General features: G+C 50.0%; 1 protein-coding gene, 1 long non-coding RNA gene and 1 pseudogene across 2 annotated transcripts in view; 1 reads left to right on the forward strand and 2 right to left on the reverse strand.

Annotated features, from left to right (window-relative positions):
* LOC129329146 (uncharacterized) overlaps positions 1–24,807 on the reverse strand; it is a 134,285-nt gene that overhangs the window by 36,080 nt on the left and 73,398 nt on the right. Inside the window, 1 exon segment of the mRNA XM_054978584.1 lies at positions 14,456–14,986. Coding sequence (XP_054834559.1) covers positions 14,456–14,986 — 531 coding nt within the window.
* Positions 551–4,767, reverse strand: LOC129329154 (uncharacterized). Its single transcript, XR_008596922.1, has 3 exons — positions 4,687–4,767; positions 1,159–1,285; positions 551–603 (listed from the first exon to the last, which is right to left on the reverse strand). It is a non-coding gene; the product is annotated as an uncharacterized LOC129329154 (long non-coding RNA).
* Positions 21,668–24,807, forward strand: part of LOC129327016 (zinc finger protein 845-like) — a 42,070-nt pseudogene continuing 38,930 nt past the window's right edge.

Here is a 24,807-nt window from a genome sequence, read left to right on the forward strand (position 1 = left end):
GAAAACAGGCTGGGAAAGCCAGGATTTCTGCTGCAAGGGGATGAATGTTGCAAAGCTCAACCATCCTGCTGGCCCCTCTCTTTTGTTTTGGCTTGGATTCCATGTTTTGGACACACCTCTGTGGGCCAGGCCCCTGCTGAGTCACCTACAACAACAGTGTGCTTGGGGGAGGAGGCAGGATGTGTCCAGGGGAGACCTGGCTGGAGTTGCTTTGGGTCATCATGTCTCTGAGGAAAAGCCCCTGCTTTGCTTGGCAGGCCCAGCTGCCCAGCATCAAGGCCTGCCACAGAGCCCGTGCCGCTCAATGTGGGCAACGGTTGGCATAACTCATGCGGCCTGGGAGAAGGAAGTGTGTCCAGGGGCTAGAAGCACCATTTCACCATCCCAACCCAGCCAAGCTCTTGGGTGAAGAAGCACAAACTCCAAAGAGAAAAAAGGCCACAGAAATCCAGCAGCCCTCGGAAGGAAGCAAAAGAAACAGACAATCCCGCAACAAATTAAAATGGATACCTGCCAATCCCCCCTCTTCATCAGACATCAAGAAAAACGGCTCTTCTTCTCCTTCCAGCCTGGAAATGAGGTCAGGCTTGGCAACCTCGGGCCCTTTTGTGACGAGAAAAGAAGAAAGACAAAATTGTGACTCTTCGGTGTGTTCATAAACTGGGCAATTCCATGCCGGGGTGCCGGCCCCTCCAGAAATACACAACAGACAAGGAGTAGGGGAAGGGTGGTACGGAGCCATATCTGGCATTGGCAGTTCTGTGCCAGCTGAGAACTCACTCAGGGGCAGAGAAGCCAGCCAAGTTCCCTCCACAGACAAAACTCAGCCAGGGTAAGGCAAGGCCCAGCCGGGGGGGGGGGGGAGGGGGGAAGCCCCACTTAGACACTCCCATGCTTTCCATTTGAAGGCCCCTTGGCACCTCCTCTGATGCCCTCCCTTGTGGTCCAGGCACAGAGATGCCAGATTGGGCGGGGGGGGGGCTCCTTCTCCACAACCCCTCCCACATCTGGGGAAGGACCACAGAGAGTGGCAGAGATCAGCCCCTGGGCCCAGAGCAAACAGCCTGACCACGTCCTCCCTCGATCAGGAGTTGCTAACAGTCCCTCCTCACAACCTCTCAGCCAGATGGAAGCAGCCGAGGAGAAAGGGATCCTCACCCAGAGAGGCCACGGCCCCAAAATTCTCCAGCATGACTTCCTTGTACAGGGCTCTCTGGGCTGGGCTCAGCAGGCTCCACTCCCCCTTGGAGAAATGCACAGCCACCTCTTCGAAGGACACCCGGCCCTGGAAGAAGGAGAAGAGAGTTTCATTATAGTGCTGGAAAGGTGGTCTATGAGAAAGAAAATCCAAAAGGCTGGTATGATGTAGTGGTTAGAGCGAAGGACTAGAACCTGGGAGGACTGAGTTCAGGTCTGCTTTGTGGCTCCACCCCTTTCTTGCTACCGTCTTGTAAATGAGCATTGCTGTACCTCATTTCAATGTAATTTCTAAATACAGAGTATAACCAAGAAATATCAAAGGTGTTTTATGACTCATGCAATATAAAGGTTCTATTTTTTTATAATTTTTATTCTTTTTATTAACTACATTAACTAACAATACAAGGGAAAGAACGGGGACAAGGGGAGGAAAGAAAAAAAAACACAACAACTACAACATATATCACTACACAGAATGTTTTCCCTTCATACTGCCATTATTCAAAAGTTAAAGCTTTATGTTATATTGATGGAGTGGTTGACCTTACTGAATGCAAATTACAATTTAAATTCAAATTAAATTTTCCTTCCCCTCCGGGGTCCCGGACGCAATTCTCTCTGAGCAACTGCAGCCGCAGTGCTCGTTTCCTCCCCCCCCCCCCTCAGACTTCTCCTTTTCGTCTTGCTTGGTGCACTGGAATTCCGGATTTTTATCCTCAAAATCCCTTAGTTGGTCTTCTGATAATATCTTGAAAGCTTGATCTTTGTGACTGAACCAGATTCCTTCCGGAAGTAACCATTTGTACTTTATTCCACGTTCTCTCAGAAGAGCTGCGAACTTTTTATACTTAAAACGTCTTTTCCGGACTAGAAATGGGACGTCTTTCAATATCTTAACCTTTTTACCCAAAAAGTCCAAATCTGCATTATATGAATTATATAGAATAGTGTCCCGGATCCTCTTAGATGAAAAATCAATGATGATCTCGCGAGGCAGCTGACGCTTCATTGCATATTTTGAATTAGCCCGACGGACTTCCAAAATGGTGCTTTTTACTTCTTCTTTAGTTGCCCTCGCGGGTGTCGCCAATAGTTCCGAGACCAGACCCCATAAATCCTCATTTTCCTCCTCTTTCACATTCTGGAGGCGCAAAATTGTCTGTGTTCGTTCCACTTGTAGCCCGATCAGCTGGTTCTCCACCAGCTTTAGTTCTTTATTCGTAGCCTTCACGAGTGACGCACTTTCCCGAGCAGACTTCTCAGCCCCCCCGGCTACTTCCTTAATGGTTTTCACTTCGCTCTCAATTAAGCCCACCCTTTGATCTGTTTCGTTCAGCTTGTCAACAAAGGGTTTTATGGCTTCACCAACCACCCTCCGCACCACTTCCTCCAACGACTCTCCCTTTAGGGCAGCCGAAACTGACTTGCCCAGAGCGGGGCTTTGTTTCTTCGTTGCCATTTTAGGGGGGGGAAACCGCCAACCAGATTCTGAAACTCAGCGAAGGGGAAGAACGAGCCTTCTTAGCTTCAGATCCTACCACTCCTTCGTGTGCGCTTATAATAACAGAAGGGATTCGCTTACTTGCAGGCTTCCGCCTAATTCTGCTCTTTGCCGTTTTCCATGGCCAGGCAGCACTCAAGGCGCCACGCACGTCTGCCGGCCTCCGTAGGGACAGACGGGCAATTAACCCCCCGCATTAATTCCGAGGGGCTCTTCCCACAGCGTCCCGGACCCAGCCTCCCTCACTGGGAGTTTTGGGGGCTAATCTTCGCAGATCAGCCGCCCGGACAGGGTGCTCGGGCGCTTCCTCTCGGACCTGCGAAGAGGAGCGTCCGACATGGCTGAGAAAACGAAACCGAATCGCAATATAAAGGTTCTGATGTACAGAACAATGTAAATAAAGTCCGGAAAAGTCCAAACGTAAAAGTCTCATGTGTCTTCTTTCACACGTTTATGTTGTGCGTATGTGCTTCTTCCTTGAGATTTTATGTATATCATACATGGATGAAAGCATCCAGCAGCTACATGCTCAATCTGTGACCGGCTGATGGCTCAGATTTCGTAATAATCTTCATCAGGAGCGTGGCTTGTTCATAACCATGTAGTATACAGAAATACTTATAAACAGAAACGTTGGCAACAGAACCCAGACTGCGGCAGCCGTATCTTCTCTGGCAATATCCACACCCCGCCTTAGCACAGCTGGTATTAGGAGCAAAGCAGGTGGCAATATCCACACCCCGCCTTAGCACAGCTGGTATTCGGAGCAGAGCAGGTGGCAATATCCACACCCCGCCTTAGCACAGTTGGTATTAGGAGCAGAGCAAGAGGCAATATCCACACCCTGCCTTAGCACAGCTGGTATTAGGAGCAGAGCAGATAGTAATGCCCACTCCCACTTCCTCCAGCTGGGATCAGGAGCAGAACTGGGGGCAATGCCTGCCCCCCTACCATAACGCAATTGGGATTAGGAGTGGCTGGCACCTGGCTGGCATATGGTGCAGACCCGGAGGTAATGACCTTCTTCCCTTCACCCAGCCGAGATAAGAGCGGAGGAGGAATAATGCACTAAGCAGGCAGCCATATCCACCCCCTTCACCCATCTGTAGTCAAGCGTGAAGCAGAAGGCAATGCCTGTCTCCCCTTCAACTGTCTGCAATCAGGAGCAGAGCACGTGGCAATGCCACTCCTCTTTACCCGGCAATATCAGGCGTGGAGCAGGTAGCAAAGCCATTCACGTGTCCGCGTTCAGGCGTGGACGAGGAAGCAATACCCGTTTTCCCTTCACCCAGCTCAAATCAGAACAGGCCTCAATGCCCACCACCCCCTTTACCCAGCCTGTTTCAGGCATGGAGTAGGTAGCAAAGCCCACCCCCCTTCATGTGGCCGAGATCTCGCGTGGAGCAGGTGGGAATGCCCACTCCCTCCTTCATCGGCCAGGATCAGTGGCAGAAGAGGAGGGAATTCATGCCTATCTGCCCTCCCCTTTCTAGAGCCCATTGTATTTCCCCCCCACAACAGGCTTTGTTTCTAGTCCTACTATATAACTGAGTAAGTGTATTCGAGATGACTCACTTCATACCCTGGTGAAGCACCAGAGGGCGCTGCCACGGAGGGAAGCCCAGGCAAGGCACCAGGTCCCTCCAGAAAACGTGCCAAGGAGGGAAGCGCAGAAGGGGAGCAGGAGGGGAGCAGGTGGCAATGCCCACCCCCACCTTCACCCAGCTGATATTAGGAGTGGAGCAGGTTGTAATGGCTATTGCCTGCCTTCACCCAGCTGGTCTTAGGAGGAGCAGAGCAGGGGGAAGTCTCTTGGGGACTTCTTAAGGCCAGCAGTCTCCCTTGGGGACATCTCAGGGCCCCTCATTTTGCAGGTGGCTATGAGCCTTGTGGGAAGAAGCCAGAGATGTCCATGAAGAGGAGCAAATCACTTGCGAAGGGAAATTTAGGACAACACATGGTGTGAACCGCCCCCCCCCCCTTACCTGAGCTGGCTGCATGGCTGGTCTTTTCCCTTCACCACACTGAGGAGACAGCGGAGAAACAGCCGAGGGGGGCTTTCTTTGGCCACCTGGGAGGGAGAGAAAGAAAGATGGAGGGCAACGCTTTTTGCTGCAGTCAGATTTCTTTGCCCTTCAGCAGAGCTCACTCTGGATTTGCTGTGAGACGCAATTCAAGATCTTGGATACAGAGGCTTTGGCCTGGTATCTCCCCATCTAGCCTTTCTTTCCAGGGGAAGGGCCCACCTTTCTTATCCGTTCATCCCCTTCTCCTTCCGGCCATGTTTCCACCCAAGCTTCACCCAGTCGTTTCCTGAGTGCTGAGGGGTCCCTGGCCCTAGAAGCCACTCTGGTCCCTCCTCTCCTCTGAGGGAACACGAGACCCTCCGGCCTGCCCCACACAACTAGGGGGAGGTGCTGGGAATGAGGTGCCCAGAAGTGACGGGATGTGAGACTGCAGGTGGGAGATGCCAGCTAGGAATTGAAATCTGCCCACGCGGAGAAAACCAGCCCTGCCCGCGAAACGTTTCTGCCCTTTCTCTTTGCCTGTCATTGTGCCTCTCTGTGACAGGAAGTGTTTAGCAGAGGGAAGCCTCCCAAAATGGGTTCTTCCTTGAGCGGTCTGAAGAGAAGCCACCTTGAATGTATGTGTGGAGAAAGTGGGGGGGGGGCAGTGTCTGAAATTGCCCTCCACCACCTCAGGCCTCTGCCAGCTCTTCCTCCTGGCTGTGAGGACCAGATCTGAGACTCTGGTTGAGTCCCTGTGTCAGGCAGGGGCTGTTTCTCTTGCCTGCTGACTGCAAAGACACTCTGCCCCCAGTGGTTGATAATCTATGGCAGCTTGGAGGGAGAAGCCCCCAAAGGTAATTCCAGAAGGGGGGGGGTCTCCTACTCCTTTTAGAGGGGCATTTCAAGTTGCAGGGGGAAGGACGAAGTTGCAGTTCCAGGGAAGGGGCTCCTCTCATCCTCAGAAACTGAAGGCAGCCCCCAGCCAGTGGAGAGGAAATATTTCAGCCGGGCCTGAAAAGATGTGCTAGGCCAGGGCATATGGCACCCTGGGGTATTTCACTGATTGTACTGTTTAATGTTGTAAGTTGTCTCATGCCCCTAGAGTGTGTGGCAACTAACCCCCCCCCCCAGGCAATAAATAAATGGATCAGAACTAGATAATAAGAAATGAACCTGGCAGGAAACAGAGAAAGCCAACCATAAAAATAAGGGATATTAAGTATGAAAAGATTCACATTTTGGGTGGCGTGCAGTGAAATCCTAAACCGGGTTACTCCAGTCCCCATTGAAGTCAATGGGCTTAGATTGGAATAGCTCTGTTTAGGATTTCGCTGCAAGTTTCCCATCAGCAAAAGGGAACTTTCCTGCCTCCCCCTCCCAGCTTGGCCAAGTGACCTTCCCAGAAGGCTGCTGCTGGAACTGAGCTAACCCTGGGGAATGACTGGGGGGGGGGCTGTACAGCTTCAATGGCGTTTCCACAGGTATTGAGCTTTATAAGCCTGAAACGATACGCTTCAAGTTAAGAGCCGAGTGTGAAATACAGGAATTTCAGGGGCGAACACGGTTTCATAAGGGAAAGTCGCCAACAAGTGACATAAGGCGGGGGCTGTCGGCGCAAACCCCTGCCCGTTGCCCACCAGTGGAAGGACCTTGGAGGGCAAAGGGTGCCACGTTTAGGGGTAGGGATCCTTTTCGGTCCAGGGCAGAGCAAGAAAGAGGACAGATTCATTCTCCTCCTCCTAGATCCAGAGGAGTTAGCCGGGTTAGTCTGTAGTAGCAACACAGTAGAGTCCAGGAAGACTAACCAACTTCATTGTAGCATAAGCTCTCGAGAGCCACAGCTCTCTTCCTCAAATGCATCGGACGAAGAGAGGGGTAGCTCTCGAACGCTTCTTCTCCTCTGCCTCTGAGAGCTCCACAGAGCCTCTCGGGAAGCGCAGCTCGGGGGAAGGAAGAGGGACAAAACTGCAAGACACGTGGAGAGGGGAAGGAGGAGGGGGGCGCGCCGGGCGACGGCTGGGCTGGAAGGGCAACAGAGGCGGCGATTCCTCCCTGCGCCCCCGCTGTCGAACCGGAGCCGGAGCCTCCCAGGGACCAGAGGCCCAGAGCAGCTGCCCCGCGCCCGCCCTGCCCCGCTTCTCGCCCGGCACCGCTCCCGTCCCTGCGCGTCTCACCCGCCGGTGCCGATGGTGAGCGCGGGCAGAGACGGAGGGCCTCGTCCCCACCGACGGAGGCCGCCCCGGGAGGGAAGGAGGGAGGGAGCAAGTCGCCCGCCTGCTCCTGACGGTGGGGAGGGGGAGCTGGCCTGGCCCCTCTTTCGTCTTCAGCGCCTCCCACGAGCGCGCGGCAGCCGGAGAGGCTCTTCTCAAAGGCTCGGCCTCGGTGGGAGGGAGGTGGCATTGTGACGTCACGACCACGCCTCCACCCCCGGGGGAAAGCGGCCTTTGTTTTTCCCACGTGCTCTCCGCGGCTCAGCCTGGCGAGCTCGAAGCGCCTTTGGACGCAGAGGGGAAAGCCCGGCAGGCAGGGAAGGGCGGAGCCCCGAGCCTTGCAGCTCCAGGATTGGGAGGCAGGCGAGAGGAGGACGCCCGCTTCTCATTCTGCCCCACCGCTTCCTTCTGCCTCACTTCCTGCTGCTGCAGCCACGGTTTCTGCCCCGCAACCTGATCTGGGAGTGGCCGATGTGGTGTCCCTGAGAGCTAAGCTACAAGTTGGACACTTGTCAGCTTCCCTCAAGTTTTGATGGGAAATGTAGGAGTCCTGGTCTTGCAGCTGTAATGGAGAGCCAAGCTGTAAAACCAGGATGCCTACATTTCCCATCAAAACTTGAGGGAAGCTGACAAGTGTCCAATCTGTGTAAGGCGTCACTTGTAGCTTGGCCCTTGCCCATGACAGGGGGCATGGCCGGTGCCAGAGGTTCTGGCGCGCACGCCACGGACTGCAAGATGATGTCATCACAGATGTCATCACGTGCCGCAGGGGGCCTGGGCAGTGCGTGGAGGAGCGCCGAGCGCAGAAGCTGCAAGCCACTGCTGAAGTGGTGCGCGGAGGCTGCTCCGTGCGCCGCCCCAGCAGCGGCTCACGGCTTCTGCTCCCAGCTCGGGCAGAGGAGCACACAGAGGAGCTGGCGTGGCTGGCTGCAGCTGCTGCTACAGCCAGCCAGCCAGCCCGTGCTTCCGCCACCACCGCCACATGCCCCAGCTGGGCACAGAAGCTGCGAGCCACAGCTGGGGCAGTATATGGAGGCTGTGCCTGGCTGGGGTGTGTGGCAGCAGCAGAAGCACGGGGCTGGCTGGCTGCAGCAGCAGCTGCAGCCAGCCACGCCAGCTCTACTGCGCACTCCGCCCCGACACCCCCCCAGTGCCCTCGTGCCCGAGGCCACCACCTACCTGGCCTCAATGGGCATGCCGGCCCTGACAGGGGGACCTCTCGGCCCGCCCCTCCTCGCTGCTCCCTTGTACATTGATCTTCGGTTGGGGGGCCCTGTGGGTCTGCAGCAGAAGAGCAAGGTTCGAGTCCCAGAGCCCTTCGAGACCAACACGAGTTTCCAGGGTTTGAGCCCCTCAGGCTAAAACTCTCAAAAGCGTAAACCCTGGGAACTCGTGTTGGTCTCGAAGGTGCTCCAGGACTCGAACCTCCCTTGTGAATTTGGATCTCTTCGAGGTGGCTGAGCCACCTGTGAGAGAAGCCGGGGCTCTTTCCTATGGCTGAGGGCTGTTTCCGTTCATTGCTGTTGCTTTTTGCCTTTCCGTAGCTGCCTACCCAATAATCGAGACTCTTGGTCCATATTCAGCAATCAGAGCTTTTGGAAATCGATGCATGCGCCCCTGAGGAGGAAAAGGAACCCCCCCCCAACTGCTCCTCAGTCATGGTCGCTTAACCTGGAGTGACATTTTCAGTGTAAACAGCCAGGGGAGGTAAAAGTGTGAGAATGGCGTTGGAAGCAATCCTTTAGGAGAGCCTTTGACAATAAAGCCTGCACAGTTCTCTTTAATAATAATATTCAATTTATATACCACCCTTCAGGACAACTTAATGCCCACTCAGAACGGTTTTCAGAGTATGTCATTATTATCCCCACTACAAACACCCTGCAAGGTGGGTGGGGCTGAGAGAGCTCTGAGAGAGCTGTGACTGACCCAGGATGACCCGGCTGGCTTCAAGTGGAGGAGTGGGGAGGGAGGTTTATTTTGTTATTGTGATGTTGATAATCAAAGTTACCTTGTATTTATACGCTACAACACTTTTGTCAATTTTAAAATAACTAGGAGAAACTGATTAGGTTTTGTGGTGGCAATAATTAGACTATTTGGCCATGAAAATACAAAACCCCAAAGGCTAAAAAGTGGCACCTCAATTTTTGGGCTATACCTAAACAGAACCGTCTTCACCAATCAATGGAAAACTAACAGGGATGGTGCTTGATAAACATGAGAGAGCTCTGAGAGAGCTGTGACTAGCCCAAGGTCACCCAGCTGGCTTCAAGTGGAGAAGTGGGGAATCAAATCGGGTTCTCCAGATTAGAGTCCCACCGCTCTTAACCACTACATCATACCGGCTCTCTTCCCTTTGAAAGTAAGAATCTCTTTAATCCGAATGACCGAGTCTCTTATCAAACAGTAAAGATAAATGAATTTACTCTGTCATAATCTTTTGAGTGTGAGAGCTCACTTTGGCTGATAGGTGATAAAAAAAATCTGACCTAACAACCTCAAGCCCCTGTGGAATGCAAGTCAAACCTGCATATGAATTCCAGCTCAGGAGATTCTGGTTGGCATCTTCCTGTAGGAATCCAAGCCCCAATTTGCCTGAAGCGCCATGCCTTGGCCTCAGACCAACAGAGGTTTGACATCACCTTAGCTTACTTTCTCTCCTCTAATTCTCTCCCCTTCTGAGCTGGGAGCCAGAGCTGGTCTATCCTCTTTGGCCTCCTCTCCGCAGCTTTTTAGAGGCCACAGCGAAGCTTGGACATGTTCAGTAGCTTTCATCTTTGCAGAAACCCTACGGAGGCATGGCCAAACCAATGAGGGAACAATGGTGCCTTCTGAGCAATTTCTGCCCCATTACTCCCCTTCTCCATTAGCTTTTGCAAAGCTAATGGTCAGACTACTGGCTGTCACAGGGCCAGCGGTCAGGGGCTGTCAATCCTTGAGGGTGGTATATAAATCTGACTCTTTAAGGGCCATCTATCATTGACCAGGTGACAAGGATGCAGCTCTTTGTAAAGCCTACTCCTAGACTATTTTAATGATTTTTAAAAAAATATTATTGGTTTTGTTTTTGTGATTTTAATGTATTTTTTAATGCTGCTAGCTGCCCTGAGCCCATCTGTGGGGAGAGCAGGGTATAAATCAAATCAATCAAGTGCCTTAGTTGATTCAGTAGACCTGATGTATCCCAGACTTAACCATATGAAGGATTGAGAAAGAGAGGACTTGATGTTATCTCCCTCCCCCCAATACTTCCTTTGAATCTTTTCTGCTGAAGAACTGCAACTTTTAAGTCTTTATTCTCCTGCGTAGAAACTGTCTGCTATGGCCAGTGTAAATGGCAGAAGGCTACAGATGAATGAGGCTGATGTTTACACTGCAATCCATTCATGCTCAAATTGAAAACCAAAAAGATACTGTTCATTGAATATTTGGATTGGTTGAAATTTCATTTCACTCCTTTTACTGAAGATAAAGGTAGGTAAGAGCCCCGTGGCACAGAGTGGAAAGCTGCAGTACTGCAGTCCAAGCTCTGCTCACGACCTGAGTTCAATCTTGGTGGAAGCCGGGTTCAAGTAGATGAGCGACCATGCATGGTTAAGTCGCACCTCCACCTCTGTCAGATGTTATACAGTGAGCAGGTGTTTTATTGGTAAGCTGTGTTAATTTATTGTGATTTTATCTTCTATATTTTGTCTTCTGTTGTAACCTGCCCTGAGCCCGCTTGTAGGGAGGGCGGGATATAAATATAATAAATAATTTAAAAATAAATAAATAATAAGTAGCCAGCTCAAGGTTGACTCTTCCATCCTTCCGAGGTCGGTAAAATGAGTACCCAGTATCCTGGGGGTAAAGTGTAGATGACTGGGGAAGGCAACGGCAAACTACCCTGTAACAAAAAGTCTGCCAAGAAAACGTTGTGATGTGACGTTCCCCCCATAGGTCAGTAATGACTCAGTGCTTACACAGGGGTCTACCTTTACCTTTTTACCAAAGATAAATTTGGATTAATGGCCTCTAAAATGTTTTGGGACTGCCTCCTTCCTCATTATAGGAAACAGATAACGTTTGAGCTAATGTTTCTTTATTAGCTTCATATTCTCCAAACCTTTCTTCCGTTTTTAACCATAACTAATTTTTCTTTTAAAGCTTTCTCCAAAAGCGCTATGTCCTGACTGAACTTTTGCTTTATTTCTACGACGATGTTCCCAAAACGTCAGGCAGGATAAAATCTTCCATGCAGAAAAAAAAAAATCATGCCTCTGAGAGGTATTTTTCAGGTATTCAACACCATCACAAAAGACAAAACTGTCTTACAACATGACAACCTCATCTCTAAAGCGGAAGATCCTGCCGAGACCCAATCATTTCAAATGCTCAACTTTTTTTATTTTATGGATTTCTATTCTGTGTTTTGGCTGGAGGACCTCTTAATAATACAACAATCACGTCTGTCAGGCTTTTTATTTGAGTCAAAGGCTGCAGCCCGCCCCAAAGTTCTGTCGTCAGGCCCAACCCCAGAAGAATCTCAGAATATAGAGTTCTGCCATATCCAGTTCCCTCTCTCCAAAGCCATTCTCCTCTTCAATGACCTCTTGAGCTGACTAATAATGGGTTCTCTGGGGGGGTGGGCTGACCCTGGACTTCCCCAATGCCCTCTCTTCAGAGGTGGTCCCAAAGCGAGTGAAAAGAAGCTGGACCAATGGCCTCCCTGGCTAAGCCTTTCCTTCTCCAGCCCGACCTCCTCAGAGGTTTTAAGAGGCCGCTCTTTCTCCTCACCCAGGCCCAGTTGCTGCCACCTTTCTTCTCTGGCCTGTGCAGTCTGAGCCCCGCCTCACTCCTGAGGTATATGCCAGGTCTGAAAGGTGCTGAGGCCACTGCTAGTGCAACTCTGGCTGGGGCCTCATCCTGTCTCCTGTCTCCACAGCCCCTGGTTAAACTGCCCAATTCAGCTCTCTGCCAGAAGCTCCTCTGGAGCAAGTCAGTGGAGGGGGAGGACCCCCACCCCCTGACAATGTTATAAATGGTAACAATAAAACACGAGGGGTGTGTGTGGGGAAATAAAAGTATCCCAAAGAATTATCAAATAAGAATGCCCATTCAGCAGAACACTATATATCAGCATTCAGTTACATCACCCAAAGCAGCGTTCGACAAATCCCAGGTGCAGGGTTGCCATGGCACCTAGAAATTTCATTGTGGTGCCTAGTATTTTCAGCAATAACTTTGTTGTTGAGTGTCTCAGCAATTCTCAGTGGAATTACAAAGGGTTGGACCTGAACCTTGGTGGAAAAGGGTGGAAGCGGGTCCCCTTTCACCACCAAAAAGGATATGTTTGGGATCATGGAAACTGAATGGGAGGAAAGCCTCATGGACTGAGAGTTCTAATAAAGTTAGGGATTTGCCAAGATTGAGTGAAAAGCCTGGCTGGATCCAACCAAGAGCTTATTCTAGCATTTTGCAGTAGAATGTTTTGTTGTATGGCAAAAAATAAATGTGCTTGGAGTTCTTGTCATTGCTTCTTTATATGTAAACTGAACTTTACACCGTTCAGTAGTTGTGAATGAATTCATTTATTATTCAGCTGCTTTCTATACTGGCTACAATATTCAATTGCATGGAACTTTTTAAAGCAAAAAATGTGATTTTGAGAATTTGGGCAGAAGTTAGACTAGGGTTAGAGGTTTACTTTTATATTATAATGGCTGGTTCCGCACACATTGGATAATGTACTTTCAATGCACTTTATCAATCATTTGAGATGGATTTTTTGTTCCGCACACAAAAAAATCCGTTCCAAATGATCTATAAAGAGGATTGGAAGTGCATTATCCAACGTGTGCGGAATCAGCCGATGTTGATAATCAAAGTTACCCTGTATTTATACACTACAACATTTTTGTCAACTTTAAAATGAGGAGAAACCGATTAGGTTTTGTGGTGGCAATAATTAGAATATTTGGCTATGAAAATACAAAACCCTGAAGGCTGAAAAGTGGCACCTCAGTTTTTGGGCTGGATCTAAACAGAACTGTCTTCACCAATCAATGGAAAACTAACAGGGATGGTGCCTGATAAACATGAGGAAGGGATTTCCACAGTCTCATTGATGCCAACGAGAAAGTTCTAGCATCTGGGCAGGTGTGCTCACATGGATGGAGAAAATATTCAAGGTGTTTCCAAGCAATTTAGGAAACTAGAGGATAAACCAGATAAAGAAAAAAATCACCCAGGGTGGCTTCCATTCAAAGTTAAAAACAAAAAGCCCAGCCGTTTAAATTTACATAAAGACAAAAATGCCATTTATTGAGATAAAACCCTAGCAGATTTTAAGTTATTTACAGCCATTCAACCAATAAAGAGAGCTGTATTTTGCTGAATCATTTGAACAGCGGTGTAAAGTGGAGTGGGAAGTGGTCCAGTGTTTTCCAGTAATTTTAGTCCAAACAGATGCCAAAAACTGTCATCAGAGAAGCTGAGTCAATTATTTAGGACCTAGCACCTGGGATGCACCTCAAGGTTCTCTTTTAATTAATTAGTATCTGTATTAGGAAACTTGAGATTCTGTGTAGTATTGGAGTTGGATATTATTAATATACTGATAGCTTTATATCTCATTCACTAAGCCCCATGGAGTGACTGTCTCTGTCCCTAGTTGGTATCCAACTAGGGACAGAGACAGTTGGTATCCAAGGTGATGCTAGTCAGGTACAGAACTAGCTTTGACAGATAGAGATCTTGGGATTGCCATGGAAAGCTTGATGGAAATGTTAATCCAGTGCACTGCAGTTGTGAAAAGGGCAAACTCCATGCTAGGAATGGTTAGGAAAAGGACTGAAAATAAAATAGCCAATACAATAATGCCATTGCATGAAGCTATAGTGCAGCCTCATTTGGAATATAGTTTGCCAGGTGCAGAAAGTACAAAGGAGGGCAATGAAAATGATTAGGGGGTTGGACCACCTTTTCTGCAGGGGAAGGCTAAAGAGTCTGGGACTTTTCAGTTTAGCAAAAAGACTACTGGGTAGGGGAGAGACACATATGAGATTTTAAAATTATCCATGGATCTCCATGGATAGAGGGTGTTTTTTCTCCCTCTTCCATAATACTAGAGCTCAGGGCCACACAATTAAATGGCTGGAAATTAAGCTTAGGGGGTCACACAGATTCGTGGATAAGAGATCCATCAATGGTTACTAGCCATGGTGACTGAAGGGTACCTCTATGTGAAGAGGCAGCAAACCTTGGAATACCAGTGCAGGAAGGCAGTGGCAAGAGAAAGAAGGGGTCTTTGTGTCTTGTTTGCTTGGCCCTCCACAGCAAATGGTTGGCCACTAAATGAGATAGGATGCTAGGCTGGAGGGACACTCTCAGGTCTGATATAGCTATTCTTATGATTTAACATGAGGGTTCTGGCTGAAGCTCTTCCCAAATACTGAGCATATATAAGGCTTTTAAATAGTCTGATATCTCTTAAATAATCTGTAACAAAAAGTTCTTTCCATTCTCTAGACATTCACATGGTTATTCCCCATGTGGATTCCTTGATGGGAAGTAAGGGCTGAGCTATGTCTGAAGCTCTTTCCACACACTGAGCATTTATATGGTTTCTCCCCTGTGTGGATTCTCTGATGGGAGTCTAGAGTTGAAGTTCTATTGAAGCTCTTTCCACACTCTGAGCATTTATATGGTTTCTCCCCTGTGTGACTTCTTTGATGGGAAATAAGGTTTGTGCTCCGACTGAAGCTTTTCCCACACTCTGAGCATTTATAAGGTTTGTCCCCTGTGTGGGTTTTTTGATGAGAAGCAAGGGTTGAACTGTGACTGAAGCTTTTTCCACACTCCAGGCATTTATAGGGTTTCTCTGCTGTGTGGATTCTTTGATGGGATGTAAGGTTGGAGCTCTGACTGAAGCCTATTCCACATTCAGAGCATTTATATGGTTTCTCCCCTGTGTGGATTCTTTGGTGAGAAGAAAGGTTTGAACTGTGACTGAAGCTTATCCCACATTCGGAGCATTTATACGGTTTTTCCCCTGTATGAATTCTCTGATGTGAAACAAGATTCTGACTGCGATTGAAGCTCTTTCCACATTCTAAACACATATATGGTTTTTCAGCAGTGTGCCCTCTTTGACATTCTGTGAGACTGTCTTTCATCATGAATGTTCTTCCACACAATGAGTGTGGTGTGGTTTCTCTTCTGTATGCAACCTTTTGGTTAAAATACGATTCTTGGTCAAACTAAGGCCATTTCTACATTCTGATCCTTTTGATAGTTACAGTTTTGTCAGTTTCTGACAGCTTCAGTTCACATTCTCTGATGAGGACTAAGGCTTGGTTGACTAGTTCTGTACAATGAGAACATTTCTCTTTTTATCTCCTTTGTAACTTTCATCTTGGAAGTGAATTTCGTAGAAGTCTCAGAATATTTCAAAACAACATATCTCCTGTTGTGCTTTGGTTGAGGTTAGAAGTCCTTCCCCTTGCTCTTCTGCTCTGTAGGAATAAAGAAAAAAACTGAGTTAAGGAGAATTTGAACCTTCTGTCGGGGAATTAACCCAGCAAACATTTATTTACTTCATTTATATCCCATTTTTCTCCCAACAGGGACCCAATGCAGCTGACGTAATTCGCCTCTCCTCCATTTTCTCCTCACAACAACCCTGTGAGATAGGTTAGGCAAGGAGCATGTGCCTGGCCGAACGTCACCCACCAAGTTTCCATGGCAGAGTATCACAGTGGAAAAGGCTAAGTGGGGAAGCAATCCTGCCAAAGACCTCTTTTCACTGGGTTTTGTCAGGCATAGGACTTGGATGGGGAAGACGAGAGCGCAGTTTAGAAGAGGGGAAAACCCTCAATTGCATGCATAATATCTTGGGGTTTATCAAGTGATGGGTAGCAGAAAATTACTCAATGCTATATTTTTCCGTGGAAATTTTTTCAACGACACATAACGTAAATATAGTCTGATTAGCTATAGCTATCAGATTGTCTAAACCAGGGCTTTTTTTCAGTGGGATCTCCCTGGATCTGAGATCTGGCACCTCTGAAAAAAAGATCACGTGACTGATGGCCCAACCCCTGGCACCCAAATACCCGTGGGCCGTCTCGCCGGGTGGAGCTTCTCCTGGGCCGCCTGCTTCCCCAGCCTCTTCCCCAGCCTCTCTCTCCCTCCCTTTCTTTCCTTGCTTCCTTCTTTTTCCCCCTCCTTCCTTTTCTCTTTCCATGTCTTTTCTTTTACCCTTTCTTTACTTTCTTTCCCAAGGTGCTGCCACCACCTTGCTGGCTAAGAGGCAGGGTGGGAAGGAGAAGGAAGGAAGAGACAGCCGCCCTTCTGTTGCTCTTCCTGCTGCCGCCGCTGTGCCAACCCAAGGGTGAGATAATAGAGAGATTCACCACCTCTTTTCTTAGAAAAAAAGCCCTGGTCTAAACATAGGATATGAATTCGGGACAAACTCCAAAGCTTGTACATGGGCCAGTCTTGTATGTGGTAAAACTTGCCTTCCTTGCCAAGGTATGAGCTTCGGAGAGTCAGAGCTCCCTTCCCTACCAGAGAGTATGGGGGATTCACTTCATGTACGTTCATCTTTCTCCACAGTGGAGACCCCAAGCAACTTTCATCTGTCTCCTGTTCTCTATTTTATCCACATAACAACAACCCTGTGAGGTAGGTTGGGGTGAGAGTGTGTGATGGGCCCAAGGCTACCCTCAACACTTTTAATTATTTTATTTATGTCTTTTGTAGTCCGCCTTTCTCACTGAGACTCAAGGCGGATTACATATTGTGAGATAAGTACAGTCAGTATCAAGTACATTGCAATAAACAATGCCATGGGGTAAATAAATGTTAAGGTTACAAAGATATAGTATTAGTAAAAATCCAATACAGAGTTGAAGAAATCCCAGTGTCCGGAGCAGGACCCTCCTGCCCCGGACTGGGCTCAGCCCGGCCCTGCCCCACCCTCCCCTGCGGCCCCAGCGGAGCCTGTCCTCCCGCCAAGCTCCCCCAACTCACCCCACAACCAGGGAAGGAGGAGACTGAGGAGAAGCGGCCGAGCCAGGCGCCGGAGCGACGCCCGACCGGGAAGGGGGCAGGAGGAAGCGACGGAGGCGAGTGCGGCACCGCCGATGCAGCGGTCACCCAAGCCGCCAACGCCAATGCCGCGGCCCGCGCAGATGACCCTGGAGGCGCAGCGCCCTGCGCTGCCGCGACAGCCGGGGCTGGAGGGAGGAAGGGAGAGGAGCCCGGGGGAGACCAAGCCAGGCGGCCGGCCGGCCGGCGTAATAGCGGCTGGACAGGCGAGGCCCACGCCGGGGTGGGGGCGGGCCCGGACGTCAGCGGCAGCCAGGAGGCGGGGACCCTCGGCAGCTCGAAGCCCGATTGGGGGATGGAGGGCTGGGAAGGCTCCCCGGTGTAACGGGCCAAGCCGGAGCGGAGGAAGGGGAGAAGAGATTGACAGAAGACAAGAGTGGGGAAAAGGGGAAGGAGGCGGGCCGGGGACGGGGGTTGCTCAAGGAGGGACAGGGGAAGGCACCAATGATAGAGGGGAAAGCTTGGCACGGGGAGGGGGAAGAGGGGAGCACGGCGAGGGATTGGTGGAGAAGGGGGAGGCTGGTTGAAGTGGTGGCATAAAAGGGAGACACCCAAGGACGCCGAGGAGGAGGAGAAGCGGGGAACGGAAATGCACGCGCAGAGTAAGAGAGAGAGAGAGAGAGAGAGAGAGGGGGCAAGACGCAGGCTCTGGCCAACGGGTGGAGGCTGAGACCAGTGCACCGACGGCTGTCCCCGTCAAGTCTGAGGCGGAGGGGACTCCCTGCCACCATCCCAGCGAACACCCAGAGGCACGGCCGAGCGGGGAGGGGCGGCAGGGGGAGGGCCGGGGCCTCACACCCAGAACAGAGCATAAGCATTTCTGGGGCTGACATTAGACAACATAGAACTACCTGGTAGGGTCATACTTACCTAGGAGCACTTACTTAAAGCAACAGATAGGATATAAGGCAAGTGGTGAAGTCTATGATCCATAACACTAATGAAGCGTCTCTTTGAGGCCATCTCCCTACGATACAGCCCTCCTATCTGAGTAAAAAGCCCTTTTGGATAATTTAGTTTTGCATCGTTTGCGGAAAGCCAATAGATCAAGGAAGCGCCCCCCCCCTTTAATTTGTGAGAGAATATTTTTGGCCAACTCTGTCTGTGCTGCTTTAGCATTCTTGGCTTCTCATGATTAAACCTTTCCTTGCATTTCAAATAGAGGGTAAACATATTCTGTGGGAGATAATGTGGGCCCAGATATTCTGATTCCCTTCATATTGAGTACTGCATGATCATCCGCAAATTAGTGGCCAGTTTCAAAACACCTGCTCGACGATCTATTCTTGCCACAATCTGATTAACCTTTCCTTCTATTGCGCATAGAACTGGGGGGGGGGGGAGATCCAGAGCTAATCTGGGTCAGGTTATTCTAAGCCCCATCATTTTGGGTATTACAGCTCTCACAATCATCACCAATTTGAAGCCTCTTAGCTTTATTTTCTCATCATAACACATCAGAAAATAAAGCTAGGCTTTTGAAATCGGGCCACCAGTTTCAGGATGTTTATGTGAGATCAGGGCTTTTTTTCTGGTGGAACTCCGTGGGTTGCCCTTGGAGAAAATGGTCACATGGCTGGTGGCCCCACCCCCTGATCTCCAGACAGAGGGGAGTTGAGATTGCCCTCCTGCGGACAGCAATCTCAACTCCCCTCTGTCTGGAGATCAGGGGGCGGGGCCACCAGCCATGTGGCCATTTTCAAGAGGTTCGGGAACTCCGTTCCCCCGCATTCCCCCTGAAAAAAAGCCCTGTGTGAGATGCAGTTGCGGAGCTGGACGAAGTACGGAAGTGGGCAACCAAGAGGATGAAGGGGCTGGAGAACTTTCCCTGTGAGGAAAGGCTGAAGAGTCTGGGAATTTTCAGTCTAAAAAGAAGGTGACAAAAGGTGGGGTAGAGAGATGACAGATGTGCGGGGTAGAGAGAATGGACAGAAAGAACTTTTTCTCCCTTTCCCAAAGAATTAGAGGGGCATCCAATTGTGTCGATGGGCAGTAGATTCACGATGGTGTTAGTACTTGTTTACTTATTACTGTTTTTATTCTATAGGATAGTGCTGCTGGTTCGACTCCCACTCCTGCCTTGGGTAAGCCGCTCCTCTCAGCCCCAGCTCCCCAGCTGTATTGTGGTGATAACAACAACACTGGTTTTGTTCACTGTGTCATGTTCAGAAAACTTTCATGTATGCTATTACTAAAGAGACTCCATTTTAATCCTTTCGGTATTATGAGTGCTTTCTTCACAGGTGCCAAGATGTTCCCAAGCAGCTATCTCACCGAGGAGGATTGTTTTGGCTACCGCTTTTCCAGCCTCGAAGGACTTTCGCTTTCCGAGCTTCAAAGGGGTTGTTTTGAGAACTATGGGGGGAGGTTGGGCCTGCTGGGATCTGTTACTTTGTACCTCATGCTTTGCCTGTCATTGGTAACAATTCACATGTACCATCCTGAATATTGTATTCAGGCTCGTGGACTATAATGCATTCTTTCTTCAGTAAACTTTTGAAAACAACGGGCTTTTGTCTGATTGCAGAAGGTAGTCTGGAGTAAGGACATTATCTAGCCACAGTTCTGACACACTGCTCTGACAGGGGCACTAATCTGTCTAGAAGAGCAGTAGAATAATTATGAGAACTGCTGAGGCACGGTGGTTAAGTGGTTGGGCTGTGCACCAGCACTCTGGGGGTTTGAATCTCACAACTGCCATGAGTTCAGCAGGGGGTCTTGGGTAAGCCACTCCTCTCAGCCCAGCTCCTCACCTGGATTGTGTGGATAATAAGAACACTGGCTTTGTTCACTGTTCTCAGTTGGCACTAATCTGTCTAGAAGACTGGTATATAAGCACAGTTATTATTATTATTTCCAGCCTTTCTCATTGAGACTCAAAATGGATTACAACATATGAGCAACAATTCAATCAGAATTGTGATAATGCAGCAAGACAGATCTGGGAAAATCAAGTAAGCAAAAAACTCTCTAAGGTATGACATTCCATAATGAAGACTGGAGGGTTCAAATGTAGTGGACATTGGCAGTAAAAAAAAGGGGGGGGGAAGGCGATACATACAACAAGCATTGCAACAGACTGCACTCAGTTATTGAGTGATCAAAATGTGGAATTTGCAGTCTTTCTGGGAAAGGTTATTGAATGGGTAGTGGCAAAGCAACTCCCAAAATACTTGGATGGGACTTCTGCCCACCAGCTGCCTGTGTCACAGCCCCGCGTCTGAATGCAGGGATCAGTCAAGTGGGTGAGGGAGGACAGGGCAGAGATAATTCTGGCTGGAAGGGCCACTGCCTCGAATGGGACTGTCCTTCCTACGGTCGCTGGTGTGCAACTTTTGCTGAAGGACCTGGGAGCTTTCCTGGAGAAACACATGTCCATGATAACAACATCAAAAAAGATCTCCCCCCCCCCACACACAGCTAGTTAAGAAGCTGGCTCCCTATTTGCAGACATCTGATCTGGTCAAGCTGATCTGTGTTTCAGTAACCTTGAGGCTAGATTACAGCGGTGCACTCTACATGGGGCTGCCCTTGGATATGACTTGGACTGGTGCAAAACAATGCAACAGCCAGTTTATTGTTACTGGGGGCTGTGTCGCTCCCATTCTGGGGTCTCTTTACAGGCTGCCAGTTAGTTTGCCAGTCCAATTCCAAGTGCTGGTGGTTACCTATGAACCATGACCTGGGGCCCATATATCTGAAGGACCAGCTCTCATGTTCCAGAGGGGCAGTTTTGTTCCATTGTCATACCTGCCTGCAGTGGTCTGAGCTTGGACTTTTTCAGTGGCTGAGCCTGGGCAAAGGGGGAATACAGAACAGTGGGGCATAACATGTTCTTAATATGGCAGCAATATAAATAAAATAGTAGCCTAGGCAGGAAGAAAATGGAAGGAGGAGATAAAATTTAGGTAAAGGCTTAACAGGTTTCAAGGAGGAGGGCAGTTGACAATTAAATAAAGTGATTCAGGTGGGTAGCTGTGTTGGTGTGCAGTAGACGAGCAAACTTTTGAGAGCCTAACAACTGAGAGCTGCTACAGCACAGTGGTTAAGAGGTTGGGCTGTGACTCGGCACTCTGCTGGTTTGACTTCCACTCCTGCCATGAGCTCAGCAGTGCCCTAGGGGAAGCCACTCCTCTCAGCCCACCTTCCCAGCTGTTTTGGGGAAACTTTGTTAGTGCTCTGAATGGGGCACTAATTTGTACATGAGTAGTATATAACTACAGTTGTTATTGTTATCAAGACCAGTAAGGTTTCCAGGATAGAAGCTTTTGTCTGACGAAGGACACCTGAATACTTATATCCTGGAAACCTTGTTGGGCTTTAAGGTGCTACTGGATTCTAATCTCGAAACAGAGATAGTCAAAGGATCACCTGTTTACTTCCTATACCTGCCCTTCACGGACATAAACCACCAGCAGCAGCTATTTCTGCTGAGAAAGGCACCGTTAGCCAGACACTGCAAGAAGAAAGTTTCCTTTTCCCGTTCACAGACAATGTAAAAAATCCAAAAGCGTGAGGCTGAGGATCCGAAAGATCTCCAGTCTACCAAATGGCCAATTTTAACAGGTAAAGGAGAGATTCTTTCCCCCCAGGGAACGTGCACGCAACAGGGGTGCGCAGGATGTCCCCGGCACTTCCCTGTCTACCTGAGCTGCTTGCACACAGGCAGCCTCCGTTCCACCACAAAGAAGGGAAGGCCCAGAATGACTTCCCAGCGATCCTCTGCTTCCTGTGAAGGAAAAAAAAAAGAGGAGTCGGAAAGATATTGATTCAGTAGACAGCTTGGCCCAATTCCAGGTTTTGAGTCTGACTTTTCAAGGTCCAAATGGCAAAGCACCTGTGTGCCTCAGAGGTAACTTCTTCTCACACCTGCCCCACCAACTCCTTCTCTGGAGCCACCCCCCAGGAAGAGCCATCTTCCCGCAAAGATGGGAGGCTTGATTGGCCTCAACCAGAGCCAGTGCCTTTTCAGTCCTGGCCCCGACCTGGTGGAACTCTGTCTGAGGACACCTGGGCCCACCAAGATCTTGTCTCCTTCAGGCGGGCCTGTAAGACGGAGATGTTCCGCCAGGTGTAAGGTTGAGGCCATCAGGGTTTCCACCAAATGAGCCTCTCTCCCGGTCTCCTCTATGTCTGGTATTGACCATCTACCCCCCCATATATGAGCGACCACGCATGGTTAAGCCACACCTCCACCTCTGTCAGGTGCTATATGGTTTTTATACGGTGAACAGGTGTTTTATTAGAAAGCTGTGTTAATTGATTGTGATTTTATCTTTGTATATTTATCTTCTGTTGTGACCCGCTCTGATCCTGCTTCCTGGGACGGCAGGATATAATTATTATTATTATTTATAAAGGACCCGTGCAGACGTTCCTCCATTTCCCACCCACTAAACAGCCAGCTGCACAGGGAAGACGGGTGAGTCCTGTCCTCTTGAGAAATGGGATGCAGAGGCTGCCTAGATCCCCCCCACAATGTCCCTGCATGGGGCAGCTAGTCTGTAGACGCCGGGGGGGGGTCTCGTTTTCTGCCCTGAACAGCAGCTCCCTGGCCTCCCCCCTCCCCACAATACTCTTTTCTTGCCGAGCATTTCCTTCCCTTCAAGGCTTCCATTTCTAAAAGGTCGATCTGGAGAATCTTAAAAACTTTCCGCTGTGTTTTTTTTTGGGGGGGGGGGTATATTTTTCAAGAAAGAGCCGGCCTGGGCTACTCCGTTCCGGCTTTTACACAGCAACAGCTGCCTGCAAGGGATACCAATGCACAAGGACGCAGGAGGCGGTCCCCGGTCGTAGGAAGGGCGCTTTGCCTTTCCCACACGTGCAGCATCAACTCCCTCCCCAGACCTGGCCCGGGGGGGGGGGCGCCTGCGGGAAAGCCCGGGCGGCCCCCTCTCCTGCCAAGGCTTTCCCTTTCGGGGGCTCCCCTGCGCCCAGATGCGGCGGGAACTCACCGGATCAGCTGCGCAAAGGACGCGCGTGCGGCACTGCCGGTGGCGTGGGAAAGACAAAGGCCGCTTTCCCACGGGGGAGGGTTGGAAGTGACGTCACAATGCCGCCTTCCCCCCCCCCCGCGTCCGACTCGCTCCCTTCGACCCTCGCGCGGAGCTCCGCCCGCAGCGCCTCCTAAGGCGCGGGAAGGAAAAGCTTCTGCAGCCGCGCTTCTTGCGCGCCCTTGGAAGGGAGCGGGGCGAGCCCCGAGCCCTGAGAAGCGGCAGGAGAAGAAGGGCGCCGCCGTCGGTGGGAACGAGGCAAGTTGTCTCTGTTCACCCCCGACCGAGACGCGCAGGGAGCGGCGCGGGGCCGCTGCTCGCCTCTGCCCTCGGGTTGCGCCGGATCGACGGCGCGGGCGCAGGGAGGACTCGCCTCCTTCGTCGCCATTCCGGCTCAGCCGTCGCCCCGCGCCGTGCGCCCACCGCTCCCGTCGCCCTTCCTTCTCCCGGCTGCTCCTCCGCAGCGGCTCAGTGGCGCTCTCTCCGGGCTGGACCGAGGCAGAGGAGGAGGAGAAAGAATCTGCCGTCCCTTCCCCGAAAAGTAGCCCCGTTGCCCCCAAGGTCCTTCTGCTGTCTGGTCGACGGGCCGGCCCGGGGGCTGCGCCGAGGGCTCCCCCGCTGATACTCCCTTTCCAAACCACGCTCGCCACTGAAATCCCCTTATCTGTATTTCACACGCGGAGCAAAACTTGAAGCTTATCTTTTTAGGCCGGTGAAGCTCGTGTTACGTGAGTAAATGCCATTCTTGCTAGCATGGCCACGAAGCCAAAGGACTGGGCCCGGCCCCACTTCAAGCTGTACAGCCCCCCCCCTTCCCGATCTCATTCCCCAGGGTTAGCTCGGCCCCAGCAGCCGCATTGCACGAAGGTCACTTGGCTAAGCTGATGAGAAACTTCCAGGGAAATCCAAAGCAGAAGTACCCCAGTCTAAGCCAACTGAAAGCAAAGGGCTCAGACTGGAGTAACTCTCATTAAGAGAACTTGATTCTCGAAAGCTTATGCTATAATAAAATTGGTTAGTCTTAAAGGTGCTACTGGACTCTTTTTGATTTTGCTACTACAGACTAACACGGCTAACTCCTCTGGATCTAGGATCTCACTGTTAGTCTGCATTCCCCGCCCCCCCCCATGTAAACCTTTTCATACTTAGCCTGTTCATATTGCTTATTTTTATGGTTTGCTTTGTCTGTTTCCGTCCAGGTTTTATTTCTTATTATCATAGTTCCCACAATTTACATCTGATTGATTGATTTACTAAGGGTTTTTTTTAGCAAAACAGGAAAGAGTCCAATAGCACCTTTTAAGACTAACCAACTTTCCTGTAGCATACGTTTTCGAGAACCACAGTTCTCTTCGTCAGATACATCTGACGAAGAGAACTGTGTTTCTCGAAAGCTTATGCTACAGTAAAGTTGGTTAGTCTTAAAGGCGCTACTGGAATCTTTACTATTTTGCTACTACAGACTAACACGGCTAACTTCCCTGGATCTTTTTTTTAGTAGCCACTCATGCTGTGGTCTCGAGGCAACTTATAACATTAAACAATATAATAAGTGAAATGCCCCATGTTTCCATATGCCTTAGAACACTGTTTCAGGTCTGACTCGAGTATTTCCTCACCATACAACGGGGGCTGCCTTCAGTTTCTGTGGATGGGAGGAGCCCCCTCCCTTGAAGGGCAACTTCCCCCTTCCCACTGCAGCTCAAAATGGCCCTCTGAAATGCTTTTGCTGGGGGAGTGGAGGACCCCCCTCTGGAATTAGCCTTGGGGGAATTCTGAGATCTGCCCCGGAGAAAAGA

The sequence above is a fragment of the Eublepharis macularius genome, chromosome 4, assembly GCF_028583425.1.
Source record: "Eublepharis macularius isolate TG4126 chromosome 4, MPM_Emac_v1.0, whole genome shotgun sequence".
Classification (NCBI taxonomy): Eukaryota; Metazoa; Chordata; class Lepidosauria; order Squamata; family Eublepharidae; genus Eublepharis; species Eublepharis macularius.